General features: G+C 40.3%; 1 protein-coding gene across 3 annotated transcripts in view; it reads right to left on the reverse strand.

Annotated features, from left to right (window-relative positions):
* DPP10 (dipeptidyl peptidase like 10) overlaps positions 1–19,634 on the reverse strand; it is a 460,866-nt gene that overhangs the window by 342,385 nt on the left and 98,847 nt on the right. For all 3 annotated transcript variants that reach the window (XM_075933252.1, XM_075933254.1, XM_075933251.1), the window contains one exon: positions 18,753–18,867. In XM_075933252.1, coding sequence (XP_075789367.1) covers positions 18,753–18,867 — 115 coding nt within the window. The remainder of the gene's footprint in view (positions 1–18,752; positions 18,868–19,634) is intronic.

The raw sequence follows: 19,634 nt of genomic DNA on the forward strand, positions 1-19,634 counted from the left end.
GGAGATAGGAGCGATGGAATTCTGGGCTACAGAATAGGTGGTACATTTTCTAGGAATGCAGTGGCCACCATTAAGAAGTCCACATTTGCCCAGAGATTCCACACAGTTATTTCACCTGCTAAGGAAAAAGGGAGAGTGTGGCATTTTTGATGTTACTAACTAGTAGTGAATGTTGATGTATTCATTTTTAAATGCCAGCTCCTAACAATAAGTTCCTTCTCATTTTCTTGTGCTGAAGCATCAGTTATGGAAATATTTGGTGCTTCCAGAAATATTTTAAGAAAGGCATTAGGTAAAGGGAAACATTAATATGTGGAAAATAAAAGGTACTGCTGACTGAAAATCACTATTTCTTGTTAGGAAACAATTTTTCAATTGTATTTTCTTACATGTCCTAGATCATGGATCACTTTAGACAAAATTATAGGCATAACACATGAAAGAGCTCATTGCTCCCAGAGCATGCAGTATGTATTATATATGCACAGTGTTATTAACAGCCAACTATTTGCTGCAATTCTTGTCTATGATATTGGATTTTTTTGTCTTGCTACACTTGTCTGTCTGAAAGTACCTTTCCTGTTGGGTTCAAATTTTGGATTTCCATATATCTGCTGATAAATATCTTCAATTACTTAGGAAAAAATGTCTAGAAAAGCAACAGTCAAGTTGCAGAGTCCAGTAGAGAAAAAAGAAGCCTACTTTACAGCAAGAACATCAATAATACAGTTAGAGCACGTCAACACTACACAGAAGATCAGTGCTGTCACAGTGGATCTTTTGGGGTTCAATTTAGCAGCTGTAGTATAGACCCATTAGATCAAAAACAAAGGGTGCTCCAGTCTATGCTGGTACTCCTACTCCTCGTGAGGCATAAGGAAAGCCGATGGGAGCATTTGCTCCCATCATCCTCTCGCTGTATGGATAGGGATTTACGATATGTTGACTACAACTAAGTAATTTACATAGCTGGAGTTGCACATTTTACTTCAACCTTCCCATGTAGTATAGACCAGGCCTTATGGTGCAATCCTAATCCTGTTGAAATCACTAGGACCTTTACCATTGCCATTACTCTTGAGGAGTACGGGACAGTTCTAAGTCTATTAAAATCAACCCTCCACCCACAAATAAACATCTGTGTTTGTCTTAAATTTTGTCAGTCATGCTTGTTTCAGCCATTTCTCACAGTGGTACATACTGCTGAAACAGTATCTCTCTTCCCCTCTCCCTCAAACTTATCCTTGAGCAAATTCAGAGTGAGACCTCTCATTATGCCATCCTTTTGTAATCTATACAGGTCTATCCCCAAGGTCTCAGTCAATAGAAGCCCTTTACATACTTACTCTAATCAACTCCTCTCACTCTTCCTTTTTTAAAGGCTAACCATGTTCCACTCTTAAAATCTGTTGCCACAAAACAGACCTACTAATCCCCATATGTTGACTTCTTGTGTACCTTCCCAAGAATCTGAATCACTTTTTTTAAAAATTCAAAACCCAGTACTGGACACAGTATTCCAAGTGTAGTTTTATAAGAGCTTTACAGAGTAGAACTATTATCTCTCTTGATTTATACCTAATCCCCATTTATACACCACAATACCTTATTAGCCTTTCTTGCTACTGATCCCACATACTGAGCTTCTACCTTCTAACCACTGTATACCATTACTATAGCCTCTACCCTCTTTGGTTTCCATTAATATATATTATGTAATGTGTCTTTTGCTAATATTTCTCTCTCCAGATGCACTTATTAACCACAGAGCTTAATTCCCTTCACTGTTTGGCAACATTCTCCTTAGTATCTAACTACCTTTCATCTGTGTTCTGTAATCACCTGCAAATTTGAACACCAGACATCTCATTCCCATTTCTGAATCGTTTAGATAAAAGTTCAATACTGGCACTGTGAAAACTTATTTGCAGCCCTCAAAAAGGCTCAAATTCCACTTATGAATCTTTGTACTCTGTTAGTTTGCAAACTTTCAATCTATGACATCAGATTTTTGCTTTCCCTAAGTCATTAGTTTCCTCCGACTAAAACTTTATGAAATGCCTTATTAAAACCCCCTAAAGAATGGAAAGAATACCTGAAAAGAGAGCCTCACCCACGTTTCCTAGCATTCTGACAATTCATATGCTTTCCAAGTATAAATTGCATTTCATAACTTTACATTCAACGGAGTATTTCTAAGCATTTACTTTTCAGGCATTTAATTTAGAGAAATAGACATCTTCAAACAAATACACTGTCTAGTGTTTGAAGAATAAAACTCTCATAATGGAAAGACAGTATTTAAATAAAATCAAATTTGTGATCTTTTGGTCTAGGTGATCGCTCTGTCAACATCTTAAAACTACATTTAATTTAATTTAATTTAATTTAATTTAATTTAATTTAATTTAATTTAATTTAAAGTACACTCCTGTCATCTGAAGAAGTGTGTTGATCCCAGGAGAGCTCATGATACCATTTACATGTTTTGTTAGTCTTTAAGGTTCTACTAGACTATTTGTTGTTTTTTAAAGTTTTTCCGGTTACAGACAGCTACCCCATGAAGATCTTAAATTATGTTTTTAGCAAAATATTAGTTTGATACCAGCAGAATCAGAAATACTCTTAAATTCCCAAAATGCTCAGCTAATTGACAGAAAGACAAGCTGTTCATCATGTAAGATATCAGAAGGCTGTAATACATATTTTTATTCTAAATATGATTTTGTATGCACTCCATATAGTATATTCTCTGACTGCTGTTAAAGACTTTTTTCCCCATTAATGTTTATTGCTGAATAGTCTATCATCTCTTTTCCATTTCAAATTTTATTGAGTTATTCACTGAAAGTCTAAAATTTCCCAGATCCTAACTAACTTAATATTTTTTTTAATTTCCAATTGAATATATATTCAGCTAGAAACATACACATTCATACAGATATTTTTGTACACATATATTATGTAGATTGCTGGAACCAGATTTGAATTCAATTGATAAAATATAAAAAGTTACATTTTTGTACTATGCAGTTAACTGGCAGCTGAACTGCTTAACATCTGGGGCACATTCATACACAGACAGCTAACCTTATATCAATAAATTAAAGACTTTGAAAAGCAGAAATGAAGTAGAGTAGATACTCACTAATTTGCAATAATAGATAAAATGCTTTTGCAAATTAGCAAGTAAATGAATAGATAATAACAAGGGAAGAATAGAGCTTCACAAATTTTACTTTGTACAATTATTTTATGACAAGTTTAGTTGTAATTATTTAATTTAATACTTCAAATATTAGATAAATAATTACTCTGTCCAACTTTGAGGGAAAAAAATGATGTCCTGGTTTTACAAGACCTATGTATTTTAACCTGCTTTTAAATATTGGCTAATCACTGGAAAGAGACCACTGGTTTATGGTGCATAAATTACAAGGCATGTGTGTAAATTGGGAATGAATGAAAAGGGCCAATAGACTGATAAAAGGTAGGTAGTGATCAAAAGTGGTTGCTTATGTATATGTGATTGACGGACTATAGGAAATTAATTAAGGGTCTAGATCTAGTCATTAGTTCAGATGTCTACGTCAGAAGAATAACCACTTCCAATATCTTCTTTTAACAACCAGAGAGTTTTCTGGATCATGAGAGGTCAGTATTGTCTACTAGCATTACCAAGACTCCCACTTCTGAGTGGGCTATTAGAGGATAATTGGGTAAATCAGAGCTAAATAACAGCATGGAACACTGAAAAGTAGGACCAGTGGCTATAAGCAAAATTTAAGAGATGGTCAGAAACAGCCTTGCCCATGATAAGTGGACTGGCTAACTAAAATCATGCTGGATGATGGATATTTCCAGACCAGAGATCTCTGGTCTAGAGAGGTTCAACCTTTACTGACATCCTTAGGGAGGAGTAAACCCTTCAGAATGTTGGCGGTAGGATAGCAATGCATTGGGAAAGCCTCTATGGGCCCCCAATTGCACAGAAACCTTCAGTGTCCAATAAATGCAATCTAGGCATGCTAACTTGGGGGGAAGGGAGGAACGAATCTGAATCCTGTGATGAGACCAATAATAAGCAGCATACTGCAAAACTTAAGAAATATGTTGAGACAATTAGTAGTTTCATGAGAAGAACTCATCTCAGAAATTGTACTTGAGGATAATTTTTTAATTAGCATGGCCAACAAAAACATCAAATGTTTGAGGTGAAATAAAACAACATAAAGGAAAAAGAAATCTGTATGATATTGACTGAGAAACAGCTCTCCAATACTTCAATCCACTTGCTCAAGCAAATAGTATAAAGGGGAAAGAAGATTTTATTGTGTACAAGTTTGGCCCCCGTATGATTTCCTTTTCTTTTCCTCTGTTTTCAGTTGTCTTTCCCAAAGATAACTCACAACTCTAAGAAAAGCAAAACACTGGCTTCATATCTGTTTTGTGCCAAAGAAAGTGACTGGCTCCCTGGAGCCCAGATCTTCCTTCCACACACAATTTCTTCACTACCTTCAGGAAGGGTAACCTTGTGGTGCAATGCTTCCAGGTGATTCACAGCCCCACAGCTGATTTTCACCATCCCAAGAACATACTAATCCACTGCAGGAGCAGAGTAGCAGTGTGACTCTTAAAAAGAAGTTACTCACCCTGTGCAGTAACCATGGTTCTTCGAGATGTGTGTTCCTGGGGGTCCTCCACTAAGGTCTCGGTGCATCCTCTCTCTGGCAATCAGAGATTTTAGCCTAGCAGTTCCTTCCCACACTATGCATGTGCAGTAGTCATCTTGCATTGTTTTCATCCATTGGCTGCATACATAGCTTGAGTGTCCCTCCATTCCTTTTCTACCAGAAACCATTTAACCGACTCCCATGCAGAATAGTGGAGCATCCATGGGGACACATCTCAAAAAAACATTGTTACTTCGCAGGGTGAGTAAGTTTTCCTTCAAGTGGTGTCCCTGTGGGTGCGCCACTCAGATGACTATCTAGTAGTATCCACTGCTTGGAGTGGTGATTGTTGGAGTCAGTTGTGAGAAGAGGCAAGGACCACATCAGCTAAAGTGGTGGTAGGTATAGGTCCCTGCTGTAGAGCATAGTGCTGTGCAAAGGTGTGATGGGAAAACCATGTTGCTGCTCATATATATCTGCGAGGAGTACATTATGCAGGAAAGCATTGATGTGGCTACTGCTCGGATGGAGTGAGCTGTGCAAATATGTGGTGTTTACCTCCTAGAAAGTTGCTAGGAAGTGTATATGCAATTAGCAATCCACTTGGAGATACGCTGCACGGAGATGGCTGTTCCCTTGTGTGCCAGTAGTGATGCATCAGTTGTGAATACAATTCATGTATCTGAATGATGGAAAGGGATGCCTGAGAGGAGATTGCATGGGGAGGTCCTCCACTGGAGAGATTAGAGGACTAGTAGTGGAAGTATAAGACATCTTGCAAGGCTGTGCTGTTTGGGAATATAAATGGTTGCAAACCAAGTCTGTAGGTCGTGCACATGTAGTTTGGTGAGGCAGACAACAAAGGTAGTAGCCTTCATGTGACCCAGAATCTGAAGACATATGCATGCGGTCATAAAGGGAATATGTATGACCCCCTTGATAAGGTTGGATAGTGTGTGGAACCCCTGTATTGGGAGGTAGGCTCTGGCCATCATGGTATCCAGGAATGCCCCAATAAGTTCTGCCTCCTGAGGAATGCCATAACCATGGCCAGAGTTTTGGAAAATACCCATGGTGACATGGAAAGTCCAAAGGGGAGGACTTGGTATTGGTGGTGGACCTTGCCCACCACAAATCTGAGAAACCTCTATGTGCAGGGTGAATAGTTATATGGAAATATGCATCCTGAAGGTCCAGGGCCGAGAACCAGTCCACTTTGTCCAGTGCAGGTATAATAGTTGCAAAAGTCACCATTCTGAACTTGTTGAACTTCCTAAGATTTAAAATGGGTTGCTAGCCACCTGTTTTCTTGGCAGTTAAGAAATAGCTGGAATAAAATCCTCTTCCTTGAAATTCTGGAGGTATCGGCTCTACTGCCCCTGAGTAGGTTTTGTACCTCTGCTCATAGAAGGGGATCATGAGAGGGTTCCCTGAAGAGGGACAGGGAAGGGGGGTTTTGTAGGGGATATAGACATAAAGGGGATTGTGTGGTCAGTATTCATGATCTCGAGGACCCACTTGTCCGTACTGATGTGGGCCCATTGGTGACAAAAGGGCCTCAAACGGTGATGGAAAATAGGGGTAGTATGCACTGGATTGGTGGCGTGGTCGCTCAGACCCTCAACCACATTTTCAAATTTGCTGTTTAGCCATAGTAGATTGATTGTTGGAGTGACTGATTGTGTTGTGCCCTCCTTCTGTTGGAGCGTTATTTGGGTCTGTTGTCATATGTCCTCTGTTGCTTTCTCTGGTAGTAAGAGTGTCTCTTTCTCTGGTATGGAGTATATCTGTGTCTTCTAGTAGGCAGAGTGTACATGCCTAAGGTTCCCAATGTGGGGTGGGAGTCATTCATTGAATGTAGGATTTCGACCATCTTGGGAGCAAAAAGTTGGTTCCTGTTGAAGGGGAGGTCTTCTACCTTCTTCTGTTACTCTCTTGGGACTCCAGAAGATTGCAACCACGAAGCCCTATGCATGACTATTGCAGTTGCTTGAGCCCTGGATGCTGTGTCAGTCACATCCATAGATGCCTAAAGGGCTGCTCATGCTATTGATTGGCCCTCTTTCATTGTGGATTGGAGCTGGGGCCTTTTTTTCCTCAGAGAGGTCTTGCAGTAGCTCCTAATGTAGTTGGCGTGCCCATAGTTAGCCAGGAGAGGAGTGTAATTTGACATTCGGAACTGGAGAGTGGCTGAGTAATAGACCTTTCTGCCAAAGATATCCAACTAGTTGTACTCCTGAGGCATGGTCTTGTACTGAGGGTGTCTGGATCTATGATGGATGGAGTCCATGACCAATGAATTTGGATGGGGATGTGAGAAGAGAAAATCCATACCGTTGCCTGGGACAAGATACTTTCTATCTGCTCTTCCATTAATAGGACGAATAGAGACTGGTGTTTGCCAAGGTGCCTCTGATGGCTCCATTATAGCTTCATTGATTGGCAATTCTATCTTAGAGGATGTCGCTGGTTGACATATCTTAAGTAGCTTGTGTTGTTTTTCCTGCACCTCTTGCAGCACAAGGTCCTGTGATTAAGCCACTCAGTTGAATAAGTCGTGAAATTGTTTCAGGTCATCATCAGGTAGAGAGGAAGATGATTGGAACACAGCCTCATTTGGAGAAGACAATGACTGAGGAACTGATGAGCAACTGTCTGAGTTGGAGTGATGTAAGTCATCATCCTCGTCAGCTGGCTCAGCTTGGGTTGTTACAGAAGGCGAGCGTTGAGGATGGGATGGATGGTGAGGAATGAGTAGTCATGGCCAGAGACTGCACTGCCATATTCTCGTGTGCAAACTGGCATGTCATGTGGACGATGTTGGTGGGAGAAACGAGGGCAGTATTGTTTCCATGGTTCACAAGGGGGCCACTAGAGTTGGAACTGAGGTGGAGGGTTAGGTCAAGGGTGATTAAACCATGGAAATTGTGGGTGGGTGGGTGGGAGAGATGGTCAGTGCTGAGTGTAATGCCTTGAAGTCACTTAGCCCGATGGGGAGGAATGCTGTAAAGAGAACCTACTCTTTTGTCCAGTGCCGTGGGCAGTGCCCGACTGATGTAAGAGAATAAGAAATAGGTTCCGAAGCTTGTTGGTACAGGCTGAGGTGATGAATCCATGGAGAACGTGGTGGTAAAGGTGTGCTCAGCAACGGCAGAGATGGTGCATGGGGCTTCAGTGCTCGATTTACATGGCATGTTTTATGGGAAGCCTTCTTTGGCTCCAGTGCTGGTGTGTGTGTCAGTTCCAGATGTTGTAAAGTGGCATGTTCACCTGGTGTCGAGGTGCCCATAGGTGCTGGGGGTGGTGGCATATCTGGTCTTGTCAGTGCTGATCAAGATATGGCACCGGTTAGTACAAAGGAGACAGAACTCCTCTTCAGTTTCGACTCTGCTCTCTTGGAGGGTGCCATTTTCTTCTTTGTAGTACTGGAAATAGACTGCACCGGTAAAAGGGTGGTCTGGGATGTGGAGGTTCTAACACTATGCAAGGGAGACCTGGAACACACAAGAGACTCTTGAAGACAGTGAATTAGGCCTCTTTTGAGAGGTCAGCTGCTCTGCTGGTTCAGGAGACTTATCCTCCAGTGGTTGCAGGGATTTTTCCCATAGGAGATTCTTGAGTCTCATTTTGCAGTCTTTCCTGGCTCTGGTTGTCATGTTCTGACAGTATGGGCATTTGTGCACCACATGGCCTTTGCCTAGACATTTTATGCAGGAAGTGTGCCCGTCAGATGTCGGCACTGAGTCCCTGCATGAGTCACATTTTTTAAAACAAGGAGAACTTAGAACAATAGAACTTGAAGGGTTCCAAAAACTTGAAAGAATGGAAAAAAACAGAGGAACACTGAAGAAGCATTTTTGTTGTTTGTTTGTTTTTTTAATCAAGAAGAACTAGTTATACTAACTATAAACAGACTAAAACTGCTCACCAACTATAAACTAACAGCACTATCTTTATTTTTTCAGTCAGAAAGGAGAGCACGACTGTGACTTCTTCTGCCGAGGATGGTAGAAAAGGAACTGAGGTATACTCGCACCATGTGTGCAGCCAACAGAAGAAAACAATGTGAGAAGGCTACTGCACATGAGTGGCATGGGAAGGCACTTGCTAGGCAAAAATCTCAGATTTCCCGGTGCGAGGACATACTGAGAACTGAATGGAACACCCACAGGGATACCACTCAAAGGAGAACCTTAAGCTCTTATGCACAACTACAAGTTAGACAGCCACTTGCAGCTTTTGGTTATAAATCCTGATTCTGAGCTACAGCAAGGGAGATATTATACCCCAGTTAATAGGGCCTGACTTACATTCCCAACTCTGCCACTCAACAGCTGTGTGACTGTGGTGAGTCTTATCACACCTATGTCTCCATCTTCCTATCTCTAAAATGGGGATAATCTGTTAATAAAGCACCTTGATATCTATGGATTAAAAGCACTAAATTCAAGCACAATATTATCAACAGAATAAACATATTCTACATGCCTACTATAGTCTCTAACAAGCTATGATTGTTTTCCACATTCATGATCTTAATACTATGCTATGTGGAATTTAAATACAAATCAATAAGACGACTCTTGGAACACTTAGGAATCAGTGGAGATTCATAATACGAAGAAGCAATCTAATCTACAGGAAAGATTAGAAAGGCAAAGGCACAAAACAAGCTCAAACTAGTTATAGACATAAAGGGAAACAAAAAGACATTCTATAAATATATTAGAAGCAAGAGGAAGACCAAGTACAGGGTAGGCCCACTGGTCAGTGAGGAGGGAGAAACAGTAACAGGAAACTTGGAAATGGCAGAGATGCTTAATGACTTCTTTGTTTCAGTGTTCACCAAGAAGTCTGATGAAGGAATGCCTAACAGTGAACGTTAGTAGGAAGGGGGTAGGTTTAGAAGATAAAATAAAAAAAGAACAAGTTAAAAATCACTTTGAAAAGTTAGATGTCTGCAATTCACCAGGGCCTGATGAAATACACCCTAGAATACTCAAGGAGCTGATAGAGGAGGTATCTGAGCCTTTAGCTATCATCTTTGGAAAACCTTGGAAGACAGGAGAGATTTCAGAAGACTGGAAAAGTTCAGATATAGTGCCCATCTATAAAAAGGGAAATAAGAACTACCCAGGAAACTACAGAACAGTCAGTTTAACTTCAGTGCCAGGAAACATAATGGAGCAAGTAATTAAGGAAATCATCTGCAAACACTTGGAAGACAGTAAGGTAATAGGAAACAGCCAGCATGGATTTGTAAAGAACAAATCAGGTCAAATCAATCTGATAGCTTTCTTTGATAGGATAACGAGTCTTGTGGATAAGGGAGAAGCAGTAGACGTGGAATACCTAGACTTTAGTAAGGCATTTGTTACCGTCTTGCATGATATTCTTATCAATAAACTAGACAAATACAACTTAGATGGGGCTACTATAGGTGGGTGCATAACTGCTGGATAACTGTTCTCAGAGAGTAGTTATTAATGGTTCACAATCCTGTTGGAAAGATATAACAAGTGGGATTCCACAGGGGTCTGTTTTGGGACCGGTTCTGTTCAATATCTTCATCAATGATTTAAATATCGGCATGGAAAGTACACTTATTAAGTTTGCAGATGATACCAATTTGGGAGGGGCTGCAAGTGCCTTGGAGGACAGGGTCAAAATTCAAATGATCTGGACAAATTGGAGAAAGGGTCCGAGGTAAACAGGATGAAGTTTAATAAGGACAAATACAAAGTACTCCACTTAGGAAGGAACAATCAGTTTCACACATACAGAATGGGAAGCAACGGTCTAGGAAGGAGTGCAACAGAAAGAGATCTAGGGGTTATAGTGGACCACAAGCTAAATATGAGTTAACAGCGTGATGCTGTTGCAAAAAAAGCAAACACGATTCTAGGATGCATTAACAGGTGTGTTGTCAGCAAGACACAAGAAGTCATTCTTCTGCTCTACTCTGCTCTGATTAGGCCTCAGCTGGAGTATTGTGTCCAGTTCTGGGCACCACATTTCAAGAAAGATGTGAAGAAATTGGAGAATGTCCAGAGAAGAGCAACAAGAATGATTAAAGGTCTAGAGAACATTACTTATGAAGGAAGACTGAAAGAATTGGGCTTGTTTAGTTTGGAAAAGAGAAGATTGAAAGGGGACATGATAGCGGTTTTCAGATATCTAAAAGGGTATCACAAAGAAGAGGGAGAAAAATTGTTCTTCCTGGCCTCTGAGGATAGAACAAGAAGTCATGGGCTTAAACTGCAGCAAGAGAGGTTGGACATTAGAAAAAAGTTCCTGTCAGGGTGATTAAACACTGGAATAAATTGCCTAGGGAGGTTGTGGAATCTCCATCCCTGGAGATATTTAAGAGTAGGTTAGAAAAATGTCTATCAGGGATGGTCTAGACAGTACTGAGTCCTTCTATTCTATGATTCTATGAAAATGATCAAGTTCCTGCACTTTAAAAAAGTAAAAACAAATAAAACAAAAACAAAAAAACCCTACAGAAGTCTGATTTTATCTTAACAACATATAAAAGATATAACCAATTCTGTCTATATTCCTCAGTATCAATATAACAAATATGTGCTCAAATTAGTTGTATAAATTCAAGTTTTATTTCATGTCATAATAAAACCCCTTGAAATTGTGTTATTTTAAATTTGGCTTTAATGCTGCTTATATCCAAAATGGCAGCATCTCTATTAATGTCAAAGTGGGCGAGGAAATATCTTTTATTAGATCAGTTTCTGTTTGTGAAAAAGATCTTCCTTTTATTATTTTTAGTAATGTCAATATTTGTAGGAACTAATGTGAAAATTCTTATGACAAATAACTTGTCTTATTCATCATTTGTTCTTCTCTTGGGAACAATAAATAGGATTTGAATTACTATTTGAAACTTTAGAAACATACAGCATATATTGTTGTGACACCTGTTTAGTTCTAGGTAGAAAATTACATGCCCATGTTGCAATTACATGTGCTAGTTAACTTCCATCAAAAGTTATTGTTTCTGTTGGACTTAGCCATACCTAGACAACATTAAAAATGATAATGAGGAAAGTTGAAGAACTTGTGAGATGCATATTGTGAAGAAAACACGTCCTGCAAAAGATATGCACAAGATAATATGGCACTCACCAGAAAGGCAAACTAAACATCAGATTGACTATATAATTATCAGTAAAAAAAAAAAAAAAAAACCCACAGAAGATAATTTATTGATGTTGGAATCTACAAATTGTCCATCATGACAGTGATAATGAACAACTAATGGAAAAAGTTGAGTTAAAATGCAAGGCAAAAATGGGTGCAAAAATTAAGCAACAGTCAAACTTTGTTGTAACACAGGGTGGCTGTATACTGGAAAAGGTACAAGAGAAAAAGCATATAAATTCAACAGTGTAGAAGTCACAGAATAAGCAAATTTTATAAATATCTAGGAAGATTAACCAGTTCCACCAAGGAAGAATTAAATTTAGATGTTTTTTAGGTACTGTGTAGAATTTGGTTTTTATCCATCCATAATTTCATCATTACATCTGGTACCAAAGTGAAATTGTATCAAACCAGTGCACATAACAGCATTACTCTCTGGTCTGGATTCAGCTGCATTAAATGAAACACCCACCAGATAGCTGGAGGCTGTACCAATAACAGTCGTTTGGAACATAATGTATAAAGAACGATTTATTTTAAAGAAAGTGAAGTTCAAAGAATAGTACGATATGAAACCAGGGTACAGGACTGGCTGCAAATGTAAATAATTAGAATGGGGGAACACTGCAGAGGACAAACACATGGTACGGTGACAAAAAAAAACAACACAAAAGCAAACAAGATCAGTGAAACCTTGAGGTCAACTACCAACGAAATGGTGGGACATCATATGCATATTGTGACCAGACTAGGATTCCTGTATGAACAAGCCATGGACATGAATAGAAATGAATGGTGACACTGTACTGCTCCCTGTGTCTGCTAAGATGCTTTGGGATGAGGGAAAAAACATTATAAAGCACATTAAAGAGTAGTTTGCTCAGACTGATGGTGTCAAAAACTGGAAGCAATACATTCTGAATGATCCTGAAATAGCAAGAAGAGCAACTGTCGTTACTGCAGTAAACATAGTATTTTCTATCAAAGGTATTTCACCGGAAGAATTTTACCTAAAGATTACATTGATTACAGCAGAGTTAGACCCAGGTACAAGTGCTGATGGCCAATGATTATTTCTGTTTCTACATCTTTAAGAGGTACCCTATTTTTTCTTAATGTTAGATATCCCAGTTGGCTGAGACACTTGTGACTAAATAATCCAACCATAGTGTTTAACACATATAAGCAAAATTCTCAATTTATCTAACTAGTTTTATAAGTTTTTATAAAATAATAATAATAATAATTTGCTCACAAAAATGAGGGGCTAGAGACACAAGGCATTTGTGATATGAGATTCCTTTTCAAGCTGCCTTTTATTGTCTATCATTCCTGACCTGCATAAAATCCTTCTTTTCCCAGCCCTAGATTCTTTCAGAGAAGATTCCATTAACTATACCAAACTGAGAAGTTTCTAAGGGATAGGATAGCAACTGAGCTGACAATATCGGTTTTCATTTGTGTGACTTTGTTAGCACAGGCCAGTGTATCTGTGAAGGTGTTAAGTCCCTGCCCAGGGTCTGCTGTGGAGCCTACAGATTTGGAGAATGAACAGGCTTGAAACTGTTTCCCCCCAAATTTGTGATTTTCCTGAAGGCATTGGCCCAGCCAGTGGCAGTGAGGGAAGGAAGGAGCCATGCTGTGGATGAGCTTGGAGCTCCAACCAAGGCCTGGTTCTCCACAAAGTGCTGGGAGTGGGACATGCCTCTCTGGGGGGATATGGTGGAACAGCACAGCTTGGGGGAGGAGGCGAAGGGATAAAACAGGGAGAAGACAGAGCACGGGGGAGCATGTAAAGAGCCAATGGGTGGGCAGCAGAGACATGATGTTACCAACTACTACAGCTAACAGCCATTACCCCCTTGAAACAGAACAGCTCACACCCTTTGTCCCAACTCCCTGCCCCTCCTCTCTTGAGTGATGCCAGGAGCCAGTGAGGTGGAGCAGAGTGGGGATAGTAGCACTGTTGCCAGCCTCCCGGCCACCCAGGCCCCATGTTCCTCTGAAGCTGGGACCCCCAAAGCAAGGTCTGGGGCAACCACCACAAACCATCCTATGGGCAGGACAGCTCTGGCTGACACACCTGCAGGGGCAGTGTCCACACACTGCACCTTTGCTTCACCACCAACCTTGCACAGCCACCCCCATCGTCAGCCTTTGGAGCCACCCATTTGCTGTTGGTTGGCAGGCGGTTGGCAAGCAGGGAACCAGTCAGCAGCAGGACCCACTAGTATTGATGTGGGGAAAACAGAAAATATAGGACAATATGTTCATTTTGGCTACGTCTAGACTGCAAGCCTCTTTTGAGAGAGGCTTTTTCGAAAGGTACTTTTGAAAAAGCCTCTTTCTAAAAAGAGCATCTAGACTACAACCAGTACTTTTGAAAAGGCAAGCTGCTTTTTCGAAAGAGAGCACCCAGGCAGCCTGGATGCTTTTTTTTTGAAAAAGTACAGTTTGCATTACATGGAGCCTTTTTTCGAAAGAGCACTTTCGAAAAAGGTGTTATTTCTCATAAAACAAGGTTTTCCGTGGTCAGAAAAAACTGCTGCATTCTTTCAATTTACTTTTGAAAGAACACGGCAGCAGTCTATAAGCAGGGGATATTTTTTTTTAAAAAGGCCACTTTTTTCAACCTTATCGTTTCTCAACTTGTGCCTCCCTAATTGTCAAAATCAAATTCAGGATATTCTCTTTCCTATTCATTTTCTCCACCATCTATAATAAAAAGTTGTCTTCAATGTATTCCAATAATTTGTTGAATAAACCATACCCTGCTATATTATTTTCCCAAAGTTGTCCGAACAGTTGAAAATCCCTATCTTCACCAAGTCCTGTGTTTGGATGATTATGGCAGATAGGGTTGGTGGGGTTTTGTTTTTCTGTTTTTTTTTTTTATTTTTGAGGAGGGGATGGATTTTGTTTGTTTGGTTGATTGGTTTTTTAAGTCTCAGCCTTCTCTTCTTCCTTGTTAGGTGGTTTATAGTAGACACCCTGCCATGTCATCACCCTTATTTTCTATCCCATATATCCTTACCCAGACATAGATCAACAGGTCTACCTCCCACTTCTATCTCAACCTCTGGGTCTACACTGGCACCCTTTTCCGTAAAAGGGATGCTAATGAGACACTTCGGAATTGCAAATTCCGCAGGGGATTTCAATATCCCCCGCGGCATTTGCATGAACATGGCTGCTGCTTTTTTCCAGATCGGGGTTTTGCCGGAGAAAAGCGCCAGTCTAGACAGGATCTTGCGGAAAATAAGCCCTTTTCCGTAAGATCCCTTATTTTCCGCAAGATCCCGTCTAGACTGGCACTTTTCTCCGGCAAAACCCCGAGCCTGAAAAAAGTGGCAGCTATGTTCATGCAAATGTCGCGGGGGATATTGAAATCCCCTGCAGAATTTGCAATTCCGAAGTGTCTCATTAGCATCCCTTTTACGGAAAAGGGTGCCAGTGTAGACACAGCCATATATTTTGATATACAAGGAAACATCTACTCTCTTTTTCCTGGCTTCCCTTGAACACACTGTATATTTTATATCAATATTTCAGTCATGTGAATTATCCCAATTATACCATATTAATGATGATTCACTAGTATTTTTAAATTCCTTCCCATACTCCTTGCACTAGTATACAGTCATCTAAGATGTTTATTAGATTTCTGCTCTATGTTTCTTTTTCCCTCTCCTTTCTCCATGCTGCAATTTCCCATATTCTCAACAGATTCTGATTCTTCATCCAGATTTTCATGTATTGAACTTTTACTTGGGCATCCGTCTCCTGATCCATCAAATATGTCTGCCTTTGCTCAGATCCCTATCCTAGACTGGAAGGATCAAGGATATCATTTGTGCCCCCGACTCTTTCACCATCATTCCAAGAGTCCCAGAGTCTCTTCTGATCTGTTCAGGGTCATATATTTCATTATCATAAGTACTGACATGAGCAAGCAGCATAAGATAACAGTCTAAAGGGCCAGATGACACTCAGCAGTCCTTCCATAACATTTCAGATATGGGCCCATTGCAGGCCCCACACCCTCCAGGATGTCAGATCAGGGCTAAAGATGGATTCTTCTGTCTGATTTAAAAGGGAGTCACCAATCACCATAACCCTCCCAGTGTTGCACGTATATAGTGGATATCTTCTAGAAACATAAAATATTAGAACTAGAAAAAACTCAGAGGTCATCAGATCCCATCCCCTGCCCTCACAGGAGGAGCAAGCACCATCTAGATAATTCCTGATAGAGGTCTGTTTAATCTGCTCTTACAACTCTCAAATGTCTCTCCCTAGGCTATTTATTTCAGTGTTTAGCCACCCTGACAATTAGGAAGTTTTCCCCGTTGCTTCTTGTCTTATCATCAAAGGTTATGGAGGATACTTTTTCTCCCTCCTCCTTGTAACACTCTTTTACGTACAGGCAGTCCCCGAGTTACGCGGATCCGACTTATGTCGGATCCGCAGTTACGAACGGGGCTTTTCTTGCCCCAGAGGACGGGAGCGGCGGGACTCCCAGATGTGCCACGGTCCCGCCGCCCACGTTCTCCGGGGTGAGAAAAGCTGCTCCCCGTCTCCCTGGTCAGACCAGGGAGACGGGGAGCAAAGCCTCGGAGGATGCCTGCAGCGGGACAGCTGCGGTGCGCCTGGGGTGTCCCGCTGCGGGCGTCCTCCGAGGCTTTGCTCCCTGTCTCCCTGGTCTGACCAGCAGACCAAGGAGATGGGGAGCAAAGCCTCGGAGGACGTCCACAGCGGGACAGCTGCGGTGTGTCTGGGCTGTCCCGCTGCGGGCGTTCTCCATGGCTTTGCTCCGCGTCTCCCTGGTCTGCTGGGGAGGGGGGGCGCAGCTAGTGCCCCCCATTCCCCAGCAGACCAGGCCTTTCTGCCCACGACGCCTGGGGTAGAGCAGATGGGGTGCTGCTGGGTTGGTCCCACAGCGACGCTTCTCGGCGCTACTGGACTAACCCGGCAGGACCCCAGCTGCTCTGCCCCAGGTGTCCCCAAGTCAGCCGCTGCTGAAACTGACCAGCGGCTGACTATAGTAAGCCCGAGGCAGAGTTGCTCTGCCCCCGGCTTCCTGGAATCAGCCGCTGATCAGTTTCAGCAGCAGCTGACTTGGGAACGCCTGGGGTTCTTAAGTTGAATCTGTATGTAAGTCAGAACTGGCATCAGATTCAGCCGCTGTTGAAACTGATCAGTTTCAGCAGCGGCTGAATCTGGTCGCCAGTTCCGACTTACATACTGATTCAACTTAAGAACAAACCTACAGTCCCTATCTTGTACGTAACCCGGGGACTGCCTGTACTTGAAAGCTGCTATCATGTCTCCTCTCAGTCGGTCTCTTTTCCAAATTAAACAAACCCACTTCTTTCAGTCTTCTTTCATAGGTAATGTTTTCCAGACCTTTAGTCATGTTGGTTAATGCCCATGTTTTCTGGACCCTCTTCAGTTTCTCCTGAAATCTTTCCTGAAATGTGGTTTCTAGAGCTCGACACAGTACTCCAGCTGAGGCCTACTCAGCATAGAGTAGAGCAGAAGAATTACTTCTTGTGTCTATGCATCTAAGAATAATGTTTGCTTTTTGGGTTGTTGTTGGTTTTGTTCTTCTCCCAACAGTGTCACACTGTTGACTCATATTTAGCTTGTGGCCCACTATGACCCCTAGTTCTCTTTCTGAATTAGTCCTTCCTAAGCAGTCACTTCCCATTCTGTATGTGTGAAATCCCTCCCAGCTTGGTACCATCTGCAAACTTTATAAGTGTACTTTCTATGCCACTATCTACATTATTGATGAAGATATTGAACAGAACTTGTCCCAAAACTGATCCCCACTGGAACCCCATTTGTTATATCCTTCTAGCATGACTGTAAACCATCATTAACTACTCTCCGAGGACAGTTATCCAGCCAATTATGCAAACATATATATTTTTGATATATAAGGAAACACCTTCTCCCTATCGAAACATCCTACACCACACCTTCCGGTGTGATGATTCAGTTTGTGCAGTAACCAAAACATCAAGTACTAAAATGTACAAATGAATTTGTAACATCTAATTATTGATTATATACATATTGATTTATAAATTATAGTAGATAATTATGCAACAACATGAAAATGTATCCAAGTTAAAACTAATCAGAAAAATATATAGTTTTATCAATGGTTTGTAAATCCAGAGCTATGCAATTTAAAAAGCATATTCAAATGTAAACCAAATGAGTAACATTTCCAATACAGAATAATTTCAGACCAAAATTTACCACCGATATGCATCTATAGAAATGAATGAGATTTTTCTTTTCTTTGCAACATACACAACATTGTGTTCTATCTGGGCTTCTATCCCTGTTTAAAAATTTACTGCTCTAACACAAAAAGTACTTTATCTAAAAATATTTCTTGGCTCAAATTAGAATAAAGAAAATTGGCAGCAAAATTGAGCTTCCTCGTGTAGGAATTTACATCGTCCAGGACTTGCTTAAAGGCATATTCATATTCTGGCAAATCAATTAAGTAATTTTATTTTTCTCTGATTTATTTTATATGTGAGGCTGAATATAAATGGTTGAGGTTCAGTATTAGCACATTTTAAACAGAGTTTTCTGTACATGCCAAAGGATCTGAAACAACACCAGGAAGCAGCCACGCGTGACTTTAATTAATTTCACATAGTACTGAAGCCAATGGAGATTTTGAGTGGGTGTACAATTGCAGATCCCAACTATGCATCAAGTAAGTCATTCTGAGGCTGCTTTGGATACTGAAATTCAAGCATCCAGAAGTTAAAATGTGCCAAGGCAAGAATTAATGTTATATTTGTAGGTCATTTTGAAGATTATATTCTGACTCAAAATACCTTCAGTAAGAAAGTACATATATAAATATAGAAAGAGATATAGAAAGATTACCTGGGGTTAAAAGAATGACAGACATAGTGATGAGTGAACATACAACTAGAATCACCAGCAGTGCAATTGCAATTCCCTTCCAATTCCTCTGCGGAGGGCTGTTACTTCCAAGCTCCTACAGAGATTAAAACAAAAGTTTTATAATTACATCAAATTCTTGAAAAATGTATTAATACAAAAATGATTCTGTGGATAGTTATAATCATGTATAAACTATCTGTGAGCCGATTATTATCATCCTTCTCCTCTCTGTAGTTCATTTAATTACTCAAAGATACATAATTCCTTGATCTTTTTAATAGAGATGTCTTTTTTAAACAATTTTATTTCCCCGTGAGACAATCAAATTGATCTTCTACAAGCTGTCCAAAATATGACTGGTGTTAATGTGTCCTGAACATAAACTTCAGAATAACATCAACAGGCATTTTTACAAGATAAGTATGGAAATAAAGTATGACAATTTACTGTAATTCTAACTAAAGTAGTATGGCCCATAAAGGTTTAAATACACAAGCTTATAATGTATAATGTGAAACTTATTTGTAATGGAAAACGTTTACAAAACTGCCAGAGGCTCAAAGTATTCCATCTTAAACAGCATTTTTTTCTCTATACAGTAGTTCATTGGCAAACTGCTCCCCTATTACTCATAAAAATCAACGGCAGCTTGTAACAATATTAAATGAATGCTTCTGTAACTACTCCTCCATATAAGCATATATTCTCCTTTAGTTACATGTGTAGCTCCTGTTAATATTAACCAAATGGGATTCAAGTTTGTCAACAAAAATAATGCATAGTTTCTATTCTGTCTAGGATTTCATTCTGCACCATCATTGCCTTACAGAATAGAAAAAATATATCAAAGAGATACCTCGT

Source organism: Pelodiscus sinensis, chromosome 7 (genome assembly GCF_049634645.1).
Source record: "Pelodiscus sinensis isolate JC-2024 chromosome 7, ASM4963464v1, whole genome shotgun sequence".
In the NCBI taxonomy this organism is placed as follows: Eukaryota; Metazoa; Chordata; order Testudines; family Trionychidae; genus Pelodiscus; species Pelodiscus sinensis.